Source organism: Emydura macquarii, unplaced genomic scaffold (assembly GCF_026122565.2).
Source record: "Emydura macquarii macquarii isolate MOO-44397 ecotype Brisbane River unplaced genomic scaffold, CSIRO-AGI_Emac_v2 contig_1644, whole genome shotgun sequence".
Classification (NCBI taxonomy): Eukaryota; Metazoa; Chordata; order Testudines; family Chelidae; genus Emydura; species Emydura macquarii.
The window spans coordinates 20,272,064-20,297,464 of record NW_027131781.1 but is presented as its reverse complement, the minus strand read 5'-3'; the positions used below and the strand labels follow the sequence as shown (position 1 = coordinate 20,297,464).

Genomic DNA, 25,401 nt, shown 5'->3' with positions numbered 1-25,401 from the left:
AACTTCCAGATTTGAAAAACATTGCCGTGAGTTCTCTGTATGTGCCAGTCCACATTACAAGTACTGAAAGATGCTTTTCATGTTCTGCTGCACAGCTAAATTATAAACACAGGAGCCTAAACCAGAGAATTTGTAATGCAGACTGAACGCTGCTGAACAAAAAGCTTCCTATTGTTGAAAAAGTCACTGTTTTCCATGGAAGAAGTGTAGCTTTAGAAACCAATTCTGCAAATAAATCTGAAAAACTCTTCCTGAGTAGCCAAGGGAATCTTAACCCTGATATTAGATATAATACACGAATGCACACACAGAGGCAGGTTTCAACGAAAGAATCACTGGCTGACAGTCTGGAGAATACCAATGTTCTAAAGGTTTATGTTAATTTAAATGAATGAGTATCTTTCCTAGAAATGTATTTCTGTTCATTTTTTACAGTATGAATGATTTAGTCCCTAGACAGAGCCATCAGAATTCTCATAGAAATTTTTTGTGACTTTTTCAAATGTGTATTATCATATAAATATAAATTAAAGGACTTCTTCCTCTAACTATGCCCAATTTGCACAATAGCCCATAATACCTTTCTCCACCTTGTTATGACTGAATGAGTAAGGAGGGACGATGTGTAGGGACACTTTCAAAAGCAGATTAATTTATGCACTTCAGTTTTGGCAATGAGAAGAGTTAAAATCTATGGCAGTGGTAACAATACAACAGGTAACAGATAACAGTGCCAAGAGCAGGGACTGGGAATCAGGACTCCTGGGTGAAATCTTGGTCCCACTGAAACCAATAGGAGTTTTGCTTTTGACTTTAACGTGGCCAGGATTTCACTCCTGGTTTGTATTCCATGGTCTGTTACAGACCTTTGGTAAATCAATTAATCCAGCCTTCCCTCAGTGTACCTATTTGTATAATAGCTATAATAATATTTACCTACCCAATAGGGGAGCAGTGAGCTTTCAGTAATGTTTGTAAATGCTGTGAGATTCTCAGATGAAAGGTACCAGGGAATGAAAAATATTTATTGTAATTGTCTTAGTTGGTTGTTATTAATAACCATTTCTATTTGCCTCAAACCTTCCCCTTTTTAACATGATACTGCAGGTGTGACTATCAGTAACACTTCACCTGTGACCAACCTGACATTGAACATTTCTTGTGGACCTACATTAGAAGGACTGAACACTTCATAATCTGGCTTCATGTGAAAGTGCCAATATGAGAAGGCTGGGACATTTCTGTGAGAGCTGTGGGTAAGGCAGGCTATCATGGGAAGGATTCTGATGGCACTAATTTAAGACACCAGCTCAAATGACAGGGCCAAAGGCAGCCTTGCTGTGAAAGTGACATGACTGGTGGAGTTTCACCTGGGCGGAATGTGATCCATAGACAGCAGACAGCAGAAAAGGCAGAGATGAGACATACTCTCTTCTTTAGGTGGAACAATTGCTATAGTTAACTGCATACACATAAAAGGAGCGGGTGCCCTATTAGCATACATTTCACATTTATATTAAGTTTCAATACTAACCCCATAATGTCTTCCTTTGCAGCCAAGGTAGATTACCGTCAAACATTTAGCAAAATTGAGAATGCACATACTAACTTGCACAAAGTGAAAAGGAACACAAGACAGGCCTGTATTTAAGAAAATATATGCCAGGTCCTTGCCAAGCCTGGATGATATTAAACACACAGTCTATGAAGCCAATCACTGTGCACTCAGAACTCTTACTGAAGCCAGTAGAAGCGATGCGTGTTTAAAGGCTGCAGGACTAGGCTTTTAAGACAGAACTTCTTGGGCTGAGACACTGCAGTGTTGCCGGTCTGTGCTTGGTGCAAGACTGCATGGGACAGGCAAAAATGGCTTTGAGTCATGTTTATGATCCCCCTGAACTGAGGGCCTGCCAGAGGCCAGTCTAGCGCTCAACATAAAATAGAGCAGCCCCGAGGCTGCTCTAACTAATGCCTAGTTGAACATAGCCTCGGGGAACCATTCATTCCAGCAGCCAGGGGTCGGCAGGACATATAGATGCCTCAGCCATGCATCCACCTTTATGCTGGGGACAGGATGGAAGAGCTTTGTATGAGCCTTCATGATGGCTCTATGCCAATTGAGGATTCCTATATTCAGAGGAAATGCCTGGGGACCAGATATGCTGGTTTTAGAGCTGCTTTGCACCACCAAAGCATTGCAAAGTATCCAGAGCAGGGTAAAGGCTCTGGTTTTTAACATGCGCATAACTCTTTAGTATTAATGTAAGTCTTATATGCCTCCAAGACCAGAATATACCCAATCCTCCAGTCTTTACTCAAGCAAAACTCACTGATCTTATTTCCAAAATCTCACATTCACTTTTGTTTTATATTAATATTTGCACCTATATGATCAATTCTATGGAAATTTGACAGTTTAATTAAATGCTAATTGAAATTACAACGGTGAAGATTTTATCCAATTTTTGCTAATTTGCATATGTAAAATGGCAACATTATTGTATTTTCCTCTGGAACTCAGCAGATGTCAACTATGTGATATGCCTATTAACTGCAATATTATAATACTTATTTACGCCTCAGTAACTGGAATATGTAAACAAAAAAAAAATCTGCTTTCACCCACAACATCTGTAACAGTACACTGAACTCTGAAATAGCCATAGTAAATTATATTGAGGCTAATTTGCATATACAAATGAAGTCAACCGGTAGTATTTCCTAAAAATAATCATAGAAATCTTTCTACTCCATGAATGGTAAGAGTGAGTGCTATGAAACTTGATGGCAATCTCATTACCCAAGTGTTTTGTGAGCAATTCAAAATATGCTGATTTTCATATACTAATTAGGTAACTTGCACTTACGTTATCTGGAGACTAAAAATTAATATAGCGTTAATAAGAAACAAGGCAACCTTAAAGGCTGGGAGCTATGCCAATTTACACCAGCTTAAAATCTGGCTCTAAGAGCACAGATCTCAAAAGATGAATAGAGCATTCAAAAAAGGGCCTGATTCACCTCTGTATTGCTCATTTTAAGCTAGTGTAACTTCAGCAGTTTGTCTGGGTCTTCAACTCCCACCAAGATTGGAGACAGACAGGATTGGAGACAGGATGAGCCTGCAGAATAACTGGATCCCTGATGACCTGCCCATTCTCCTGTGCTGAGCAAAGTTTGGTAATTGAAGACAATAAGGCCAGAAATCTAGGCCTTTGACTGATTTCTATTTTTGTGTATAATAGTCACTGAATTCCCATGGGATTGTTTCTGCTCCCTGATTGGATGACTAACCTTTTTTTAAACAGAAAAATGGCAAATGGCAAACAAGGACTGATGAAGTCTCAGAGGGAATTTTCAGATGAATAATCATTTCTCTTAAAAGTCATGAAACATTCTGGACTTGCAAACCTTTTCCCAAATAAACTGACTCATCCAAATGCTCACAAGCAATTACTAATTCAGGCCCCTGAGTGGAGCAAATGTGCCATGTTTATGCACAAATGGATTTGTGAATCACTTTTTGTATTATTCCACGGTGTCCAATTTGCTAGCCTGGAAGTAGACAAATGACTGACAAGCACATAATCTTAAAGTGAAGGATTATGGCCCAATGTGATTCAGTCTGGAATACACTTACTCTGGTTGTATGTACTACATTTAGCACCACTGCCAGATTTTTGTGCATTTTGAATGAGCATTTGCCAGAATACACTGTATAGAAGAGGCAGGCTAAGGGATAAAGCATCAGGAGATTAAAGATTTTATTCTTATTTACTTAAAGTTTAAGTGTAAATGAGAATCAGGCCTTAATAGTATAATGATGTTCTAGATTGTCACAGTGGATCCATTTATTTAAGGAATTCACATCAGTGCATCTTATTGCTTTCACACACAGATAAAATGCTATTATATCTGTAGTTGCAGTCATTTTCAATTTGCAGTAATACTGAGGAAAAGGTTACTGTGAAGAGGAGTGAGGGGCTGCTCAGGATATGCGAAACAGAAAACAATCCCATGTGACTGAACACTAATTGCTGTAATGAACACACGGATAAACAGAAATATTTATTAGAACTGGCATGAAAATTCTGATGCAACATGTAAGCCTGCCACCAATTGCAACTGTCGCTGTGGGTTGTATGGATAGGATTTTAAGAGGGAAGGAAGTTAGAGGCTGCAGAGAAGGTGAGAAAGTTAGGTCTTTAATTATTGCTCAGTCCAAACATCTTTTTACCAAGCCTCTACAAAGGAAAATGAACGTGTCAAGCTGTAGTCATGCACTGATTGCGTCCATCTTACACTTCTGACACAGCATGTGGGGCAGATCCAATCTCAACTCACCCTCCTCCTGGGCTGCGACCAGAGAGCTTCCTCTCCTTTTCAAAATGCTTTACACATTTTTCTCCACCATGCCCTTTGGTTTCTCCTTATCATGGACAGGATGATGGTGGAAATCCAGCCAATAGCATCAGGGCTGAAACTATAGCTAGGATGCTGGCTCTGTGTGATGCTCTGCGGGAGGAGATGGTATGGACAAGCCAAGTGGCCCTGTCGTTCCTGTAGAAAGATCCTGCCCCTTCCATTCTCCCCTTCCCCAGCCTTTCCTATTATTGCCAGCCCCATCTCCCAGGATAAGCAACGTGTTGGAAAACCAGCCTAACCAAGCTTGGGCAGCTGTTTCAGTCACTATTCCTCTTCTACAGAGTTTTACACGTGAAAGGTGCACAGTGCCCTTAGAGCCAAACACAGCTGCAATCAACAGTGCCCCGATGTTCTTATCTTGCAGATGCGATTCCTAGATGTTTTCACCTTGACTATTTAATTTAAGTTTATGAAACAAAATCTACAGAATTAGAGTTTCCTGCTACTTGGAATGGGATGCACAACACTAGTACAATGCCACTGGGTTTGCACAGATGCATGCATGTATTAAAAAGATTCTCTTTACTAATGTTAAAAATAATCCTTAAAACACTTCTATTGATCTCAGTGTGAAGAACTGACATTCAGTGCGTGCTGCAAAGCTTACTTATTATTCTCTGGATTTCGCTGAGTAGGTGCTTTGGTGGGGGATGAGGGATGTTGATCAACATACATTTTGTGATTTAGGGCCTGTCTGGACAGGCTAGTTTTTATATTTTGTATTAGTTCAGTGCAATATTTAAATACATTTCCATAAATTCCTGGAGCTTTATAAAAGAAAGCTTTATAAAAGCTTTATATAATTGTAACACAACCTATATTTGGGCCTAGACTACTTGACAGTGATTTTAGCGTCACTAATTATGCGGCTATGATCCAGGCATACACATAGTCTCACATTTTATATTTCTATGATTCAGATCATCTCATCAGGCTAATTTGTATGATGTAATTTATAAAACAAATTGTAATCTGAATACCCCCACCCCACATGCACCAGATTATTCACTTCATACCTTCTTTATTTCCCTGCTTGTCGTGCTGCTTCAGCCATTCTATGTTCTTCCTGATTGCTTCCAAATATGCCTCAGCTTTCCCTTGAGGAACAGATGAGAGACAAATCAAACACCCTTCATCAGTGATTGATGCAGCTTGTTTAAGTGAGAAAACTTGGTTACAGTGGAAGGCAGATTAAAACAATTCTTAGTTTCCAGTTAAGGGACCAGACCAGTTTTATTCACGCAAAATTCGTATGCATCGCTAGCAGGTCCTGTTGGTGGGAAATTAGTCAACTCTGATATGAACTTATGGTCTTTTCCTTCCTTTGATGTGTGTGTATAACTCCCACTGATATCCAGAGATATTGCATGTGTAGACTGGGGCCAGTCTGTGGTGTTTAGATCACAATAGCTGTTAAGCAAAGATTAAAGTGTTAAAACACTGGGGAATGATTTATCAGACTGAAAGCTTTGCACATCAGCTCACATACTAAAAACATCAGAAACCTCTTCTATTGACTGGTATAACAGCGCACATCGAATATAAGATTGTGATGTTGCAAAAAGGCATAAGAAAAAACATATAGCCTAAAATGCAGGCGCTCTATTAGTTGAGAAAAGGAAATAATGAAAACTATATAGTCTCTTGTTATATCCTTTATATTTTACATTTTGAAATGGTGTCTGTTTTTACCCTCAAAAACACACAGGGCTGAAATAGTTCAAGGATTGCCTAATAAGGCCCTGAAGAGAATATTATAGATAATTGATTCTGAATTCTTAACTTGGCTAGATGTAACATACTCATATTTGGCAGGAAAAGACTAGTGCGATTAGCTTGTGGAAGACTGTTACAGCCTACTGTGCATGTCTGATCCCATCAATAAGTGGATACAATAGTAAATATACTGGAATCTTTGAGCTGGGTAGTTAGTGTGGAAGGAAGTCAGACTGTGAACCAGTAAAGCATGTTAGATGAAGAGACAAAGGGCCAAATTCTGATTTAATTTATACCTGTGCAGGGCCATTGAGTTGAATGTGGTTGTGAAGGTATGAGAGCAGAATTTGGCCCAAACTGGATACATCCTCCAAAGACATCCCACCATTAGTGAGAGCATGTTGGCTCGTATTGTTAAATCATTCTGCAGTTGTGGGTCCTTTGGACTTCTCACTGCTACTGGATGCTCAAATAGCCACAGCAGCAAAAAATACCCACTTCTATCTATGACTCGCTAGAAGATTGCCCCCCATCCTACTGGGTGCCAACTTGGGCATGGTGACTTCTAGGCTTGATTATTACAACTCGTTATATCTAGCAGTGAAACCATACATGCTAAAAAAAAGCTCCGACTGACACAAAATACAGCAGCTGCCATTTTGGCAACCAGGTTGCTATGAACATATCATCCCAGCACATCACACCCTGTACTGGTTCCTCAGTGAACAAAGAATCCACTATGGCTAGACTATGGAACTCACCTGAGCAGTAGATACAAATGATCATGGAGCTTGCCACTCTCATAGCTAAATGAGCAAAACTCATGCAAAACTTAGCTTTCCCTCAGTAAATCCTTCACACACATGCACACACATGACACCCACTCTTTCACACACACAAACCACCACCACCAAAAAAATCCTATGAAGGAACCAAAGTTATTTTTCTTACAAGCTGGGAGGGAAGAAACATATAGATAAATTGTTACTGTTCTTTCTATTTAAGTTCTTGGGAGGTGCTGAAACATTACAGTGAGGGACTCTATAGAAGTGCCTTGACACAAGAGATTTAGCTAAAAGTACATTTGTGCTTGTCTTTGCATTTTGGGCCATTCCGGTTCTGAAATAGCATGACTCGCCAGTGTGTGTCTTCTGTGGATTTGCTGTGTGGTATACCAGCCAAGTTAGATTTTTTCCATTTGCTATGGATTTCTGTGGAAAGATTGGCTTAAAGTCAGGCTAACCTGACATGGCATGTATCATTAAATGCTGTGTTGAGGCAGCTGGAATGATAGCAGGTGTCGATGCTCTGTTTCCTCTTTTGAGCTGCTAATTTACAGTTATAGCGTAAAGTTCTATAAAACTTTGAAAAGACAATTGCTGATGCAGACAATGATTGTCACTATCTAGCAGTGGGCTGTCCAAATTGCTTCATTCTATAGAACAGACAACTCATTGCCTTTCAGTATCATCCTCTCATAACACAGACTGGAGAAATCAATATGCTTGGTCCCGAGTACTGAATATACTGATGGTCTTAGATCACTAAAAACCCGCAGATGCAAAGAAGCAATATCTCATTGCACTGGTATATTAAAATGCATTTGATCTAGCTCCTGATGCAGGCTATAAATTCTGTAATAAAGGATTATGGCTCCAGCCAGCTAGGCACATGGATCTGTGTATTTAACATTAGGCACGTGCTTAAGTACTTTTCTGAATCAAGACTGATGTGCAGAGGTTTAGGAATAGTATGAAACAAAATAAAATACATTTTAGGAGACAAAATGAGAAACAGTTCTGCTGCTAGTGGAATCCTTTGAGGTAGGTTCATACTTACTATGCAATACACTAGCTGCGTACATACTGCATTTACAATTACACTAACTAGTTATCTTCACTCAGCCACTGGAATTGCTAAAGAATCCTTTTAAGGGACTATAACATATTCAGAAAATGGTAATTAACCAATTTAATAAATTAATTGATACTGATTTTTGCAGATGATGAACTAAGTTAATGATATTTTAACATTACAGAAATCAGTAAGTAACCCCGTATAAGGAGACTTTAATCACTCCAGTATGAATTTTTTCATTCATTTCTGTAAACCTCAAATTGCCAGTCATTAAAAATCTTAGAAAAGGAAAAAAAAACAAAAACCTATTTTAAAACACATATTGGCTTATTTTCACAATTTAAAAATAAGCATTTTTTGTTCTTTACTGAGCACCTTTGAGATTCAAAACAGATCAAGGACCCACCCCTGCTCTCTCATTGGAGTCAACAATATAATTCCCATTGACTCCCCTGGGAGCAGGACTGGGGCTTTACAATATTAATCTTCATAGCTAATCTGACATGCTGTACCTGGCTGCACTATCCATGCTCTTTAAAGTACATATTTTAAACAAAATAATTTGCACCAAGAAACAGTTTCTCAGGGCAGAGACTCTGTCTTCCTCTGCTTTATATGAAGCCAACCATGTTGAGTGCTTAAACAAGTAATAAATGATAATATATATATGTATATTCTGCATACACATTTAAGGGATCACTTCTTCCCTTGATGTCTACGTGTAACTCATTTACATTACACAGAATTATGCTCTTGCATGAAGAGGCTGCTGCTATTCCATTTCAGTCACTAGGGTAGTTTATGGGCACTAACCATCACTCCAGGCTGTATTTCCTGCCACCAATCCTATAAACAAACTGGTGGATTTAAGACAAAGTGCCAAATTAGAATTGTCATTACTCAGTACCAGCTTATCGGAAAGGCCTAAGTGAGTTTAGGGGTCAAAGAATATATAAAGAAAGAGAACTTCACAGTGCAGAGGAGAGCACTGAATCTTGTGCTACTTTAAAGAAAAGGAATTCACTGAAGGTCTGCCTCCAAGCGGTGTTGGGTGCATTTGGGAAGAGCAGGTCCCATATGCATGAACTGAATTGTATTCATATTAGCACTGGTTGAAAACTTTCCATCAATGGAAATTGTTTTTTGATTAAAGGATAATGTTTAGGGAAAATGTCTGCTTTCAATGGAAAATTCCAATTTTTCATCAAAACCCCACACATGTGACGAGCACGTCAGCTCAGCAAGTGAGAGGTCAGACCCAACAGTTGAATAGGAGTTGGTCCCATGCTCGCACGGAACGCTGAACACAGGACCAACGGGCTTGTCTCATTAAAAATTATTCCAGTGGTGGTGTTATGCTGTATCCATACTTCTGGGACATGCAGCTGTATATATAATCCACTGCTAGCCTGACCAGGAACAAAATCCAATCATTCGGTGCACAGGCTGATAGCAAGAGTACCTTTTGGTTCTTCATTGTTTCCTGCTGCATTATCTTCTTCCATTTTTGTGGAATCCTTCAATGTTCCATATTGTTTTTCCATTTTAGCTGCTTCTTCCTTTGTGCTGTCTGCCTCTTCGTTGCTCTTATCTAAAGCAGTTGCAATCAGAACATTCCCTTATTTTTGTACTATATGTACAGAAATGTACAGAAATGTTTCGAAATCACATCACTCATTGCTAACCATTAGCATGTTCTTTGGGAAGTTCGAAGACTTTGACTGTTGATTTAGAAAGAATCTCATAGATGCCTGAAAATGGTGCATCTCTAAAAGGTGCATCTCCTGCCTCGGCCACTGAAAATGCCTACAGTTTCTCTTGCAAACACTAGTTCAAGCCAGTCAGTTAAGATATAATAATATACATAAACTAAGGGCCAGCTTCAAAGTTCGTGGAAGATTATGGGAACCTTTCGATTGACTTCTATAGGCTTTAGATCAGGCCCTACTATCTGCAGAATGGGGCCTGTCTTTATTCTTTTTTTTTTTTTTCTACTGCACTGAGTACAAAGAAATCAAACCCAGCAAAGCCTAGGGCCAGGTCCTCCAAAGCATTACACATGAATTGTCCTTGCATATGGGTAATACTCACTGAAGTAAGCATAGTCCCCACTGGAATAAGGACACTTGTGAATAAATATTTGGAGGGTTGTGCAATTATGTGGCAACTTCTCCCTTCCAGCATATTTACACACCATAGTTACAGCCCTGGGCACATAGACAGCCCTGCACTTTGCAGGCTCAGACCCTTAAATTACCAGTCCAACACCTAGTGCAAGTAGTTTACTTATAACTAAATAGGTTGAACAACAACGTATTATTAAATAGTGATTGCAAGGAGATAGAGGCTAGAATAAATACCTGCTAGTAGTTTGTTTTTGCTGTTGGTCAGGGGGCTTTCGAGCTTATTCTTTGTCTGCAGAGCTACCATTGCATCCAAATTTTCTGGAAAATGAAATAACCTAGTTAATCTCATGATGAAAATGATAGTGCATGCATCTGTGCGTACATCTATATGCAAGGACATGGTTAAATCGCATGTAGAAAAAAAAAGAGGGTTAAGCAAGGAGTTAATAATTCTTGTCACTGAAGATATAACATAAACGCAACTGATTACCAAGTAACAGAATATCCATTTGGCTACTTAGAACTTTGAATATTGTTAAGCAAGAAAAAATGCTACAGCATGACAATATGGGCATCAAGTAATACCAATATGCATAAAAGATAGCAAGAGAATGTAAATCTATTCAAATTAGATTATTTAAATCATCCAGATTCTTCTTCCATTTTGATTCAGTGAATGAGCTGACAAAAAATACAGACCACATTGTACCTAGCAACTTCTTGTGGCGTAAGGAATGAATGTGTGCAATTACAGTCATTATCTGATACAAATCTGCAAAAAGTATGTTGCTTTTTCCTGGAAGAAGACTATCCCCCTAAACCGTTTCTCTGGTGAGTGCTTTTCTAGTCTAGGTAGGAAATTAGTACAGTAAAAAGGTTTTACGTGATAATTAAAGTGGAATCAACTTTTAGAAAGTTGACTAGATTAAAACAGCATTCGTTCAAGTGACACAGAAAACAAACATTTATTTAAAAATGTAGCAGACTATGGTGACTGTATGCAGCCCTATGAGACTGTAGAGCAATGCTTTCTAATACTTTAAAAATCTTTAGGGTTAACTCTTGCACCCTGCAAATGTCAAAGCAGAATCTGGCTCTTAGAAAAAAAATTAGCAATTCAGATATGATCAGTGCAAACTAATAAAAGGAAAACAAAACCCCTTTCGATATTGTATTTAATTACACACATGCAAATGAACATTATCATGTAATCAGTTATGTTTTCTCATTTATATTGTGGCATTAGTCTAGAATTTGCTTATTCTTTCAGCAACCTTTTAAAAGTACAATTGAACATCAATCCACAATTCTAGACTTATAAACCAACAGCTGCTTTCTGAGATTTTTGGGAGGTTTGATTTTGAGATGCTAACCTTTTCTTTGTAGAAATTAAGTGAACCGCACATGATAATGACAGAGTAGAGTGGCAGAGTAGAATATTATGGGACTTGTAAAAGCTTCAAATATTTGAAATAATATTTTACTTATGAGGCAATGAAGAAAACACACAGAGCTAATCATTTTACCCATCATCTAAGAACATATTTTCCAAAAGAGAGATTTCTAGCACTGCAACCTAAAGGTTAGATTTTCAAGAAATGTATTTTACTTCACAGTAGATAACTGACAGCAATTTTGCCCTACAGCTGATCAGAAATAATATAAATCCTGCATGACTGATGGAGTCATCTGTATTTTTATTTACATACAATTTAAATGTAAGCAGTTTTTTGTTGGCTGATTTTGGATATTTGCTGATACGTTTTGCATGATTGAAAATCTGTCAATTATACACAAAATTAAGTTTCTTTGTAAAAACCTTTCATTCGTTATACATTTCTGTATTATGAGATTGTGACCTTGCAACATTTGCTCAGCTAAGGAGGACTTGGCAAGCAGCTGGATGAGAGACCCACAAAGAAAAAAAATAGAGTTGTAGGAAATCGTACTGTTGTCTCAGTAATCACCTATTCCAAAGCTCGTTGAAGTCAGTGGAAAGATTCCCATTGACTTTCATAGTCTTTGAGTCAAACCCTTCAGTGTTCTTTTTCACTCTGAACCTGTCCTGTGCGAGTACTCCAGCATGGCTTTGGAGATTGCTGTGCTGCACGAGGTAGGATCTTTTTGTTGAGATGTAAAATTGAGGTGCTTGTGCTTGTGTTTATTAAAGAGCCATAGACATTTTCATAAGAGATATTAACCCTGGAATTCTGGATCAAATGTAACCATGCAAATTGATTTGGGCTATACATTCCCCTTGCAGTTTCAGTTGGATAAATTATTCTCATTCATATTCTGTCTTATGCTGTTGGGAAATAGTACTACTTCTTTTAGCCCTAATCCAGCAAGCCACTTAAGCATATGCTTAATTTTAAGCATGTGAGCAAACCATTGAAATCAAGGGGTGCATTCAAACACTTAAAGTTATGCATATGCTTAAGTGGAATGATTGATTAGGGCCTTCCATACTCCACTCCAGAAGTGACGACATTTTAGTGGCAGGTGAAACAATCCCTATATTATGGAGAGACCAAGAGTTCTCCATGGTTAAAATTACAACAGGGTTCCACTGAAAGGCTGATTTTCAAAACTTACATAAATCTGTAGATGTATATTTCTGTGTTACTAAATATGAATGAAAAGGAAATTCAAACAGATTTTTAAAAAATCACTTATTTTTCAAATTTTGACAGATCTACACAAGAACCAAAATGCTTTAGGAGCACAAGACCCAATGGGATTTGTGCTCCTAAGTCACTTCAGTGGTTTTGCAATTCCCATCCAGATGCCTAACATTTCTTTGTGTTTGTCTATGTTGTCAATGCAGTCCAATTTCAATTCACTTCATTGCTGGTAAACAACACACATTATCATCTTGTTGCATACTCTGAGCACAAGACAATAATGTCTATTGTTCACCAGTAATGCATGTATATATATATCAATATATATGAAAAATTAGCATTGTTTACCACTAATGAATTAGTGTTGGTCACTGAAATCAACAGAACAAAAAATGATGATGGAAAAAAGTTTCATCTTCAAGAGCTGGGATGTAACACTCTAGTCCTCATAAGTAGATGTGGACAATTTCATGTATAAGCCCTTTCAACAGGGAGTGCTTTTTACAGGTAAAACCTTGCATCTGCCTAGTCAGCTGCATAGCACGTTAACATTAATATAAATATTTAGCAAACTACTGCATTTTCAGTTTCATATACACGGAGTTAGCTGTGCAAGCCCACTAATGGGGATTGCAGTGACATGTTCTCACACCCAACAGTGATACCATTACCCTGAGAGGCCAGATTCTTATTAAACAGGATTGGTTGCTTCCCTTTGTTCAAAATGACTCCCCCTCCCCCCCCAACAGTTTGCAATGTTTCAAAGCACTTGTGTTTCCACTAGATGTGGATGGACCAGGGTTGAATAATGTTTACTTTGAGTTACCCTAATGGTGTGAGTCATCTGCAGAACTGACATGTGCGGGGCCAGTAGCTAAGCAACTGAATGTCCTATTTGGTGGTCTAACAAGATCTGATTACTCTTCTAATCTGGTTACCCTAGCAACCAATTTGTTACAGAGTAAGAATTCAAAAAGGTCATGACTTTTCACCAACCTGGACACCTCTTTATAATGGTACTAATCAAGGCAACAAAACAAGAGCTAAGGAGCTAATGGATGTGACCCAAGTTAGTAAAACAGCTATCCTAAGGGCAAATAGCTTTCAGGATGTTATTACCTACCCTGAAGGCAATGTTGCCTAACCATTAGATCCAGAAACCAAGCATCAAGAAGACCTGGCTTCTGAGCCCAGCTCTGCTGCCAGCTTGCTCTTCAATCTTGGGTGAGTCAGCGGAGCCATCATTTTCCAAAGTGACCTCTTATTTCGAGAATGCAATTAGAATGCAGCTGGAAATGTGAGAACTCAGCTCTTCTGCAAATCAGGCCCAAAATTTCTCTAATTGGGCATCCAAAAAAACGAAGGCACCTAAAATCAGAGGTCCTTTAAAAATTGTAGCTTTATGCCCTCTGTGCCTCAGTTTCCCATTTGTAAAATGGGATAGTAATACTAATGGAGTGTCATAAACCCCTTTGAAATTGTTGGGTAAAAGGTATTATGTGAGAGCCAATTATTATACTTAAATGGCTATGGGGTTGTTAATGGGCAGTGAGTAATCTGCCCATGCTAATGTTTACCTGAATGAATAATGAAATCCAAAGCTGGTACTTCTCTCCTTTTGTACAGATCTTTTCATGATGATTTCTGGGTTTTTGTAATATTTCCTGGAAAGATATATTTTCTTTGCATAATCAAGCTGTGCCTAAGAGGCACTTTCACATTCTATCCTTGTTGATTTGTCAACGTAATTTGAAAGCTGACTGATGACAAGAATTTACCGCATTAAACAGCACTTCTGCAAAAAGACCTGTTCCATTGTGTTGTTCCCATGCAGCATGGAAATGCTGGGATTTTATCATAATGCCTGATAGCAATAAAAACAACGAGAGTTCTGTAGCACTTTAAAGACTAACAAATTTAATTTCTGCTGGCATAAGCTTTTGTGGGTTGTAACTCACTTCGTCAGATGTAAGGAATAGAAATCAGATTGGGGGTATATATATACATCTAAGGTTAAGGAACAACAATGGGGAAGTTAGGTATAAGCAAAGTCCATTCAGTTAGAGTAGTTGAGGCTATTCACAACCATTGATTAGCAGCGACAGAGGTTGTCCTGGGAGGTTGAAGTGCTCTCTGATTGGTTTATGGATGTTACCATTTTTTATGTCTGATTTGTGTCCATTTATTCTTTTGCGTAGTGACAGTCCAGTTTGGCCAATGTACATGGCAGAGGGGCATTGCTGGCACATGATGGCATATATAACATTAATATATAACACCATCCTAGCCACTATGGATGTAGAAGCTCTCTACACCAACATTCCACACAAAGATGGACTACAAGCCATCAGGAACATTTTCCCTGATGATGATATGTCACACCTGGTAGCTGAACTTTGTGACTTTGTCCTGACCCACAACTACTTCAGATTTGGAGCCGATCTATACCTTCAAGTCAGTGGCACAGCTATGGGCACCTGCATGGCCCCACAGTATGCCAACATTTTTATGGTTGACCTAGAACAACGCTTCCTCAACACTCGTCTCCAAGCACCTCTCCTTTACCTATGCTACACTGGTGACATTTTAATCATCTGGACCCACGGGAAAGAGTCCCCCAAATTTAAATAATTTCCACCCCACCATCAACCTCAGCCTGGACCAGTCCACACAAGAAATCCACTTCCTGGACACTACAATACAAATAAAGGATGGTCACATTAATACCACCCTATACCGAAAACCAACTGACTGCAATACACATCTTCATACCTCCAGCTTCCACCCTGGACACATTACACAATCCATTGTCTACAGCCAAGCCTTAAGATACAACCGGATTTGCTCGACCCCTCAGAGAGAGACAAACACCTACAGGATCTCCATAAAACATTCTTAAAACTACAATACCCACCTGGAGTGGTGAAGAAACAAATTGAGAGAGCCAGACGGGTACCCAGAAGTCACCTACTACAGGACAGACCCAACAAAGAAAACAACAGAACACCACTGGCCATCACCTACAGCCCCCAACTAAAATCTCTCCAACACATCATTAAGGTACTACAACCTATCCTAGCAGGTGATCCCTCACTCGCTCAAGCTGTGGGAGGCAGACCTATACTTGCTTACAGACAGCCCCCCAACCTAAAGCAAATACTCACCAGCAACCGAACACCATATAAGAAGATCACTAACCCAGGAACATACCCCTGCAACAAACCCCATTGCCAGCTCTGCCCACACATTGACTCTAGTGACACCATCACAGATCCTAACCACATCAGCCACACCATAAGGAGCTCATTCACCTGCACATCTACTAACGTTATATATGCCATCATATGCCAGCAATGCCCCTCTGCCATGTACATTGGCGAAACCGAACTGTCACTACGCAAAAGAATAAATGGACACAAATCAGACATAAAAAATGGTAACATCCATAAACCAATCGGAGAGCACTTCAAACTCCCAGGACACTCTGTAGCTGATTTGAAAGTTGCTGTACTTCTACAAAAAAACTTCAAAAACTGACTTCAAAGAGAAACTGCAGAATTGGAACTCATCTGCAAATTTGACACAATCAAACTGGGTCGAAATAGGGACTTGGAATGGTTATCTCATTACAAGAAGTAATCATCACTGTTCACACATTCTCACCTTCTAATCAATAGTTGTGAATAGGCCTCAACTACTCTAACTGACAAAGTGGGTTACAGCCCACGAAAGCTTATGCCTGCAGAAATTAAATGTGTTAGTCTTAAAAGAGCTACAGAACTCTCATTGTTTTTGCTGTACACAGACTAACACAGCTACCCCTCTGGAACTTTTCTCCTGATATCAATCTTAGCCACAGGTAAAGAAATCAGTTTTACATACAGTAGCAAGCTTCAGCATAAGAGTTTGTGCTGATAGTTGCCAGTATGTTGATGTATATTTCTGTGACCCGTCCGTGCCTAGGGTAACCACCTGAAAATGCCAAGGGCAGGGCAGGCTGTAAAAGGAGAGCAGATTCTCCCAACACTGGTTGGTGACACTGAAGTCAGACTTTCCAACCAGCCACAAATAATGCTTCTGATTCCCCACACTGGTTATCAAGAAGCCAAAATAAAAATATATACAGCCCCCTTCACTGCATTTCAGTCTCTGGCTCCCAATCAGCCACTAGGTCCAGTAAAGAGACCAGTTATTTAAAACTCTATGCTCTTTACCAAAAAGGTTTTTCCTGACCCCAAAGGGTCAGCCACAGTACCAGATCAATATAAGTTTGGATCTTACCCAAAATACCATGCTTCCAGCCATCCTTTAGTAACTAAAACTAAAGGTTTATTATAAAAAGAAAGAAACAAAACTATAAGAGAAGTGTTAAAGGATTAAAGCAATCAGACACATACAATTGATTTGAAAGTCCAAATATATCAGGTTTCTAATAGAACTGTGGAGTTTGCAGGCTTGTACAGTCCTCTGGTGTACATTCAGTACCTGGATGGGTCTCAGTCCTTTGTTTCACAGCTTCAGTTCAGTTGTAGATGAGTTGATCCAGAGGTAGGTGAAGACTGAAGACAAAGACAGACTAAAGACAAAATGGATATCGTGCAGCTGCCTTTTATGTCCTCTGGCCTTTGCCATGCTGCTTGTGGAATTTTACAGGAATAAGATGGAGTCCAGAGTCACATGAGTAAGTCCTGGTGACTCATCAGATATATCCCTGGCTTCTCCCCCTGGCCCATTGTACCTGTGAGTTTCCTTAATGGGCCATTAAGCAGGCACTTGTTCTGCAGCCATTCTGTCTGGGGTGTCGCACAATTTGAAATACAGATATATCAACCATATTCATAGCTTCCATTACACATATCACATGAACATAAACATTATCATCGTACCTAGCACATTATAGCCTTTCTAACAGTACCTAACATGGCATATCTCATATGAATTATTATGATTTTGACATATTGATGTTAAATAATATAATAAATGTTTCTCCCCCCTCCCCCCCCCCCATCCAGCCAGCATGACAATTTCAATCACCAAGAAAAGCAGAGCTCAACCAGGCACTCTTGCTTCTTGCAATGGATGATCTGAGAGATCATGCAAACTCTCTTTACATCTCTCACAAGACTCAAGTCTGCTCAGTATTTCTTTATGTGTTGACTTGTATATATATGATTCGCTGCTCCCTCCTGCATTGAATGTCAGCCCTGCTCAATAATTTGAACCAAATTCTGCTCTCTGTTACACCAGTGTAAACACAAGTCACTCTGTTGACTTCAATGGCTTTTCACCAATGAAACTGAATGCAGAGTTTGGCCCTTAACCAGCTTCAAATATGTCTCATTTCATCAAAAAGAGGTGATATAAACTACTTGTTCCACTAGTAGCTGGAGATGGGCCTCCATCATGGAACTAGATGTGGGTCATAATCATGGAAGGGAGGCAGCACTGGTTTTGCTGATGGATGACTCACTCTTGCCCATTGACGGGAGAAAGATGCCCACAGTGAGACACTCCTGGATCTGTCTGTGGCATTGTTATCACTGATCATAGCATACTACTGTTCTTCCTCAGAGGGAAGCACTGAAATGGCCCACATCCTTCTACTAGGGATACTGAAGAGAGTTGTGATAGTGATGAGTAACTGCCCCTCTGCCTCCAGAGAACCCACCTGTAGAGTGTCGAGTCTCTCCTCCATCCCATTTAATATACATAATTAATCAACGAGAGCAAACATGAGGCACCATGGTCCCAAATGGCAGCAACACACAAACCACCCCCAGCTCTACATCTTCATTACTTCTGCCCCAAGCAGCAGCGTTTCCAACTATCCCATTGACCAGCCATAATCAGCGCCTGGATGTAAGCTGAACCCAGACAAGACAGAGGTGGTGGTGGTGGGAAGAAAGAGACACTTTGAATATCTAGCAACTATTATCACATCCTTTTCTACCAAAGGAATCTGCCCCCATATCGTCAACTCGACCACAGCTTATAGGTCCTTCTAGACTCCTCATTGCTGCTTGACAATCAAATAGCTACAGCTGTAAAATAAATAAATAAATAAAACATTCTTCTGTCTGTGTGATAGGGTGTATAAACCCTGCATCAGACGGGAAGGAGTTAAGGAAGTGCTCTGGGCTGGAGCTGCCCCTCCCCACTGCCTCTACAAATCATGTCATGAATGGAGGAGGAATTCAGGGCAGGAGAAACTCTGCTCAGTAGCAGGCAGCTCTGAGAGGAGAGCAGAGCGCTGAGCTTCCCAGCTCCCAGGGAGAGGCCTGGCAGAGTGCAGAGCCTACTCTCTTGCCTAAAAGAAGGCCCAAGTCCCCTGAGGTCCAGACTCCTTCTGTTGGTGGATCAGTGGACTTTGAACTGAACTGCAGCCCATCCAAGGCCCCTCTGAAAGGAGAGAGGCCAGTGGCTTGGCTGGGATTGACTGTATGTTTCCTCTTCCTTCATTTATTTTCCCGCTGCTATGCTGTTCGTTTGTTCCCCAAGACCCCAGAAGGGGTAAGCAACCAGAGGGACTTGACTGGAGAACTGAGACTCCATCCCTTTGAGAATGCTACAGACCCTTGAGTGACCAGATCTGGAGTTAGTGTATAACCCCGTCAACACCCCACAGGGGCACGGGTGAAGGACCAGAACAGACAATCTGCTACTGGCTAGGAGGCTGAGGCCTGAACCGTTGTATGAAGCTCTAGCTGTGCTGCTCCATGCCTTTGTGACACCCAGGCCATACATAGGCATAAACACACAAACATCCACAGAACTGACCCCAGCTACCTAAGAGAACTCCACTCTTTCGATGACGATAACCTCTCCTGACAGCTACATTCTGCAAGACCCAGTGAACTGTCACCCTCAAGGCTGAAGTGTGGGAGAACAAGAGACAGGGCTTCCTAAAAAAAGTTATGGCAATATGTAATGTATGTACACCATGTGGCCAGCAAAATTCCCCCCAGAGGCTGGAGTGTGGATCCTTCTTACTGCTGAACATCTGTCAGAAACACAACAATCCCCGAGAAATTCAGGCAGAGTAAATGTCTAAATCTTACTCAAGCCTTGTGAATTTGTCACGCATGTTGCGGGTGCGCTTCCCAACACACTCATCCCCATGTAATGTCTCCTTTAGAACCTGTCCGACTGACTGAGTGGTGTCACAGCTGAATGTTTGCAGCCTTGAATGCTCACAAGGATGTGGTGTCATGGCACAGACCCCAGGTGGGGGCATCATGGGATGAATCAGCCAAGAGGGGCAGGCTGATCTGAAAAGAGACAGATGCAACCTTACACACTGCTCTCTTGGGAATCAGCAATGAGGAGAGGCCACTTTAAGGGGGACATCACAATTAAGAGGTTTTGTTTTGAAGAGGAGGAAGCAGTGTCAGAATTTCCTGTGATGTTCCTGTTTAATCCCCTCCCACATAGCTAGATGCAGCTCCCTCCAAAGGCTTTGAACAACATCACTCTGGGGTTAGCCAGGTGGGAAATCTCTCAAGAACCACGTGATGAAATTCCTCCTCCTAACTAACCTCTCCCTCCCTGGGGCTGCTCATGCTGCGTGTGCAGTGCATTAAATAACATGCACCTGGCAAAGGGCACTGACTGGGGCAGAGGTCCTGCAAACCTAGCTATAAATCAAGGGGCTGAACTTAATTGGGGAAATTCAGCTATAGGGCACCATCTTCCTTCCCCCATCGCAACATCCTAATCCCATGCTTATGGTTTCAGTGCTCAGCTGTGCCTGTGGAGACACAGTGACTCCACGATAACAATGAATGGGTAGAAAAACACTCCTTTTCCCACAAGCAAAGAACAGGTGACAGGATGCAAAGCAGTGGCCTTTCAGGAATCAGAGAAACTAAATGAATGTGTCAACAGAGAATCTATTAGGAGGGCTGGCACTTATAACAACAGATCCAGCGGGGAGAGTGGGAAGGAGTCAGTAAAGGGACATGGAAGAAGAGCCATGACATTTGCAATTGCATTTGCAAGAAGGCAGCTAGCTTTAAACACAGGAATGAAATGCAATATCCTCATTTTAAAGGGTTTTATATGGGGTTTGGAGAGTTAAAGATGGAGGAGTGGTTCAATGAAAGGGGGCTAGTAATACTGAAACAACTGAAATCTCCCTACAGTAGTTCAGCTGATGAGGTCCGGCCCTGTGGATATGCTATGATCTCATAGCCACTCAGCTTTCTCTGTTGGCCCAAAATGTCCATATCTATGCATTGCAATATGGGTCAAATCCTTTCGGAAGCTCAGTGCCATGTCCTAGGCCAGCAGTTACATGCTTTTCATTCTGGGGCAGCCACTGCCTCTCTCTGGAGTCAGATCCGGCACTCTGACCAGACTGAAGAACTCTCCCTTGAAGCCTCTGGGGCTTTGGGTGTGAAAGGAAAGTAGGATCAGATCATTATTGGAATTTTTGTTCTGGGACAATCCTCATAAGTGTTGTCCCTTCTCTGGGGAAAGCAGGAAGACCATTTGACCTGTTTCGCTGTTGAGGTCAATGCCATTCCATAGGTTGGCCAAGGAGGACAAGAATGGGAGGGGTAATGCCTCCCTAACCTCCAGCATCTGCCTAGACAGGAGTGGATGGATCCTGACCATCCTTTTTGTGCTTCTTTATGGTGTGAAGGGATGGATTTGGCCCTCAGGACCCAGGAGGGCTGGCTGGCCAACACATCCCTTTTTTTGAGATGGAAGGCATAGGGCCAAACTGAGAGGTGAGCTACATGGTGGTGAAAGTTAAAGATTGGTGAGCGTGTAAATATACGTTGATGTAATTTATTCATTGAGGGGGTAGAAGGCTGTATCAGGGAAAGCCACTGGCACTGTGTAATGAGGAGTAAGATAGGCCTGATTATATTCACGGGCTGCCCTCCTTATGTCACACCTCCTTATATACTCCGGCCACAGCCCTCATCCTCCCTTCCCTTACAGGCTGGTGAGTGTGAGTGTATGTATCTTACATCATCAGGGAGGCTTTCACCTGGCAATTCAGATGCAGTGATAGCAGGTAAAAGAGGAACATGCTGCTGAACACTTTTCTGCTCCCTGCAGTACGCTGTTGGCCCAGGCCTGTTCTCATCTAAGTAACTGGATATGTTGCCATTGGTTTGACATCAGTATCTAGAGTGGCTGTACTGATGAGGACTGCACCAGCTAGGCAGTGTACTCAGCTGTGTCCTTGTGTCTCCCAATTAATGGCCAGCTTAGGTCTCCTGGGCACTGGCCTGTGTTGGGGTTGGTGCACAGCAACATCTGCTCCGGAGGTGGAGCTCTGAGGGGCACTGTGCAGGAGGGACAAGAAAAGAGCAGCCATTTTAGCACCCGAAATGGTAGAGGAGAGAGCACTAGAGCAGCATAGCGAGTCAGGGCCTCCAGGGGACCAGAGGTGCATTTCTGCAGGGTCTACAGGGCTTGGGGGCTGCATTTCCTGTGTCCTCAAACCTCTTGACCAGAGAAAATCTTTGCAGGTGAACCCACATGGAGATTCCTGGGTCTTCTTTCCCCTCCCGGTGGGATTTCCTTCGGAGATGTACAATTTGGCTCCAATATAGTGTTACAGTAAAACTCTATTATGAGTAATATCTTTAGAGAAGGGACAAACTAGTTTAAAAACCCTGGGTACGTCCACCCAGGCAATTGCTCATTGTGAATTACTGTTCTGGTGACTGAGAGATCACTGAGCAATTTTCAGTCACCGAGCTGATGGCATTTGTCATGAATTCTTACTTAACACAGTGGGCCTCATGAAGGCTGCCATCTTCCACTCTTCCTATCCACCAAGATTTCGACAACAGTCTCCCCCACAACGCCTTAAGTCCTGCAAGCCTTCCTGGGACTATTCGCTTAGCCTCATGCAATCAGGCTTTGATCAGAAGGAGACTTGGAAAGCAGATTGGGCGAAACAAGACTTGAAAATTAAGCACCTTGTGCAGGATTCCACGCAGAAGGTTTCTGGGTTTGACCTCCCCCGGACATCTTGGTCATCCCTGAACTGAATCCAAACCAACCCTGGTAGACTCGGACATTTAATGCACAAATGGAAAATCAAAGACTCCTTGGCATGCAAGAGTAGCTCTCCACAACAGACCATCAAACATATCACCACCTACTGCCCAATTTATAAATATGAAGGAGGCATCATTGCAATAAATTCTGCCACTCCTGATGTAGCCATCTGGCTCAATCATCTTCAGATGCAAATGTAGTTGCTGCTCTACACCAGCCATACGAAAGAAGAAGAATTGCTCATAAGGAGGGTGCGTACCTCCCTATGAACCACCTACCCACTGCTGGTATGTCATGTTGTTTGGAATCCTTCTCTGAATTGCTCATGAGAAACAAATGACAAGGCGAAGGGGAGATGCATGGAGACATCTGTTCATGTCCAGTTCCAACCAAAATAATCTCCTACACAGTTGTGGAAGGGGCTAGAGAATCTGACAGTCATTCAGAGCTGAAGGAAGGAGGTGTGAGAGAGGTGGCTCTGGCTCAGAGTCAAAGTAAGGAGGTGGTTCTGACTCAAACACTATAAATATTGAAGAGATCGAGCCATGTCTTCATTTTTCCTCTTAGCCCCCAAACTGGTCTGCTTTTGGTTCTATGTTGGGCATGTTACAGCTCTGTAAGTGCCACTGCTGCGTCACCTCTAACCACAATGTGCTAACTGCTTTATCCATCAGAGACAGCAAATCCACAGAACACTGAAATGTGTTTTCCTTCTCACTGCTCTGCTTTCATTTCTCCTCCTTGTCAGGTTTCGATTTTCCCCTTCATGCTTCAGTAGCTGCTCAGGATGCTGATGCAAGATCACTTGATCAAAACCCAACCAGTCATCCTGGGTAATAACGGCCAAATCTTCCCATTTATATATCAATGGAATTAAAGAAGATGCAATCTGCCTACACATGAGTCCTCATTTCTTCCTACTCTCCCCTTTGGGCTCCACACTCCACCTAGTTTCTCTCTCTCTCTAATTCTGCTTTTGCCCCCATTCCCTACTCTGTCTCCAAGCTTTTATCCATGCTACTTTCTCCACTTGGGGCAGCCTGGCATTTCTCACCCACCAAGATTCTTTCTAGATTAGGAGCAAATGAGTTACTTCTGCTCAGGGTCCTTTTGCACAGAGCAACATGTTCCCTGATTCCTCTCCTCTCCAGATGGTCATGCTCTTTTGTTCATGGGCAACCTATATTCCTGGTGCAAAGGTGCCCCAGGTGACTGTGTGGTGGGAGGGAAACATACCATATGGATGTCTTTTTTTATCATGAAGACTGTGCCCCCCAAATTCCACTTTACATGGATTTTCTACAATTTTGCTCCCTTCCATGCTGTACCAAAACAAGTGACATAGAACCTTAATTTAGATACTGAAGATAAACTGACCCACCCAGGTCATCGTTGGAGATAAAATACAAGATGTCCAGCATCAAAGCATAAGCCTTTCTCACTTGAGCTAAATGAGTAACTCCATTAGCTGGTTGCAATAGTAGGCTCTTATCTTCTGTGCACTAGCCACTAGAGGGCGATGCGATACATTATTGCAGCATGTTACACAACACTTAACCTGCACTTGGAGGCCGGGGAAGGGGTTAGCAGTTCACCTGCTAGTGCAGATTTTATTGGATTGGGATGGCACAGGATAAACTTGTTACCATCCTACCCTCATAAATACTATGCCCAATAGATAAAATGTAATCCCCTGTTCTCTAAAGAGCACACGTTAAGTGTTAAGTAGCACAATGAAGTTCCATGTGCCCCCTGATGCCTTATAAGTATTTTTTCAGCTTCTCTTAAAGCTCTGTTTACATTACACCTCAATATTTATTACAAATATTTTCCAGAACGATTATTAAGGGACACGTTATTTTTAGGCATTTTTTGAAGTGCTGTTATTCGTTACCAGATTTAAACAAACTGGAGCACTTTTGGGAGCCATGCTATTTGTTTTGGATCCTGAGAGGCTTTTCCACTTACTATTTATTAAAACTGGATGATTTTCTTATGCCTTTAGCATCAGTAGAACTCTACCAGCGTGACAGTGGGATGATAGATTAACCCTCACTCATCTACATCTGCCCACCCAGAAAGAAGAAAATCCTAGCCTCGAAACCAGTTATAAAGCACCACAGTGCAGTTCGGGATTAACTCCAGTTAAATTAAGCACAATTCAACACCTTAAAAAAAAAGGTCACCTACATGGAGATACCCGTCCACCTTAAAGTGAGCTGGGGTGATAAGGGGTGGGGGAGGGACCATGACAACAGCACAACCACATACAACACACTGGAGAGGACACTCTCTCAGCACACAAAGAAACTCCCTTTCTTTGTGCCATTCAGTCTGTGGATTACCTATGTCTTTATCTCATCATTATAGAGACATGCCTCAGATAGGAGAGAAAAGCTGTCAAAGGGAAACTGCATCCTGCTTCTACTCAGCACACTGAAAGAAAGCTACGGAAGGAAAGTGATATGTTGTTCATGCACCAATATTAAAATGGTGCATTGCACAAGGATCTCTGCAATGTGGCCTTGATCCTGTCTTGCTGAAGTCAATGGAAGTTTTGCCATTGACTTGAACAGAAGATGAGGCCAGTCAGCATCGCTCAGGAAGCATTCAGTACCTTGCAGGATTTG

At 41.3% G+C, this 25,401-nt stretch overlaps 1 protein-coding gene across 3 annotated transcripts in view; it reads right to left on the bottom strand.

Moving 5' to 3' along the window:
• The window catches only part of SCG3 (secretogranin III), a 43,281-nt gene that overhangs the window by 4,066 nt on the left and 13,814 nt on the right, over positions 1 to 25,401 (bottom strand). For 2 of the 3 annotated variants that reach the window (XM_067555830.1, XM_067555832.1), the window contains 3 exons: positions 10,359 to 10,442; positions 9,461 to 9,589; positions 5,442 to 5,522 (listed from right to left, as the gene is read on the bottom strand). In XM_067555830.1, coding sequence (XP_067411931.1) covers positions 5,442 to 5,522; positions 9,461 to 9,589; positions 10,359 to 10,442 — 294 coding nt within the window. The remainder of the gene's footprint in view (positions 1 to 5,441; positions 5,523 to 9,460; positions 9,590 to 10,358; positions 10,443 to 25,401) is intronic. The other variant, XM_067555831.1, reaches the window with a different exon arrangement.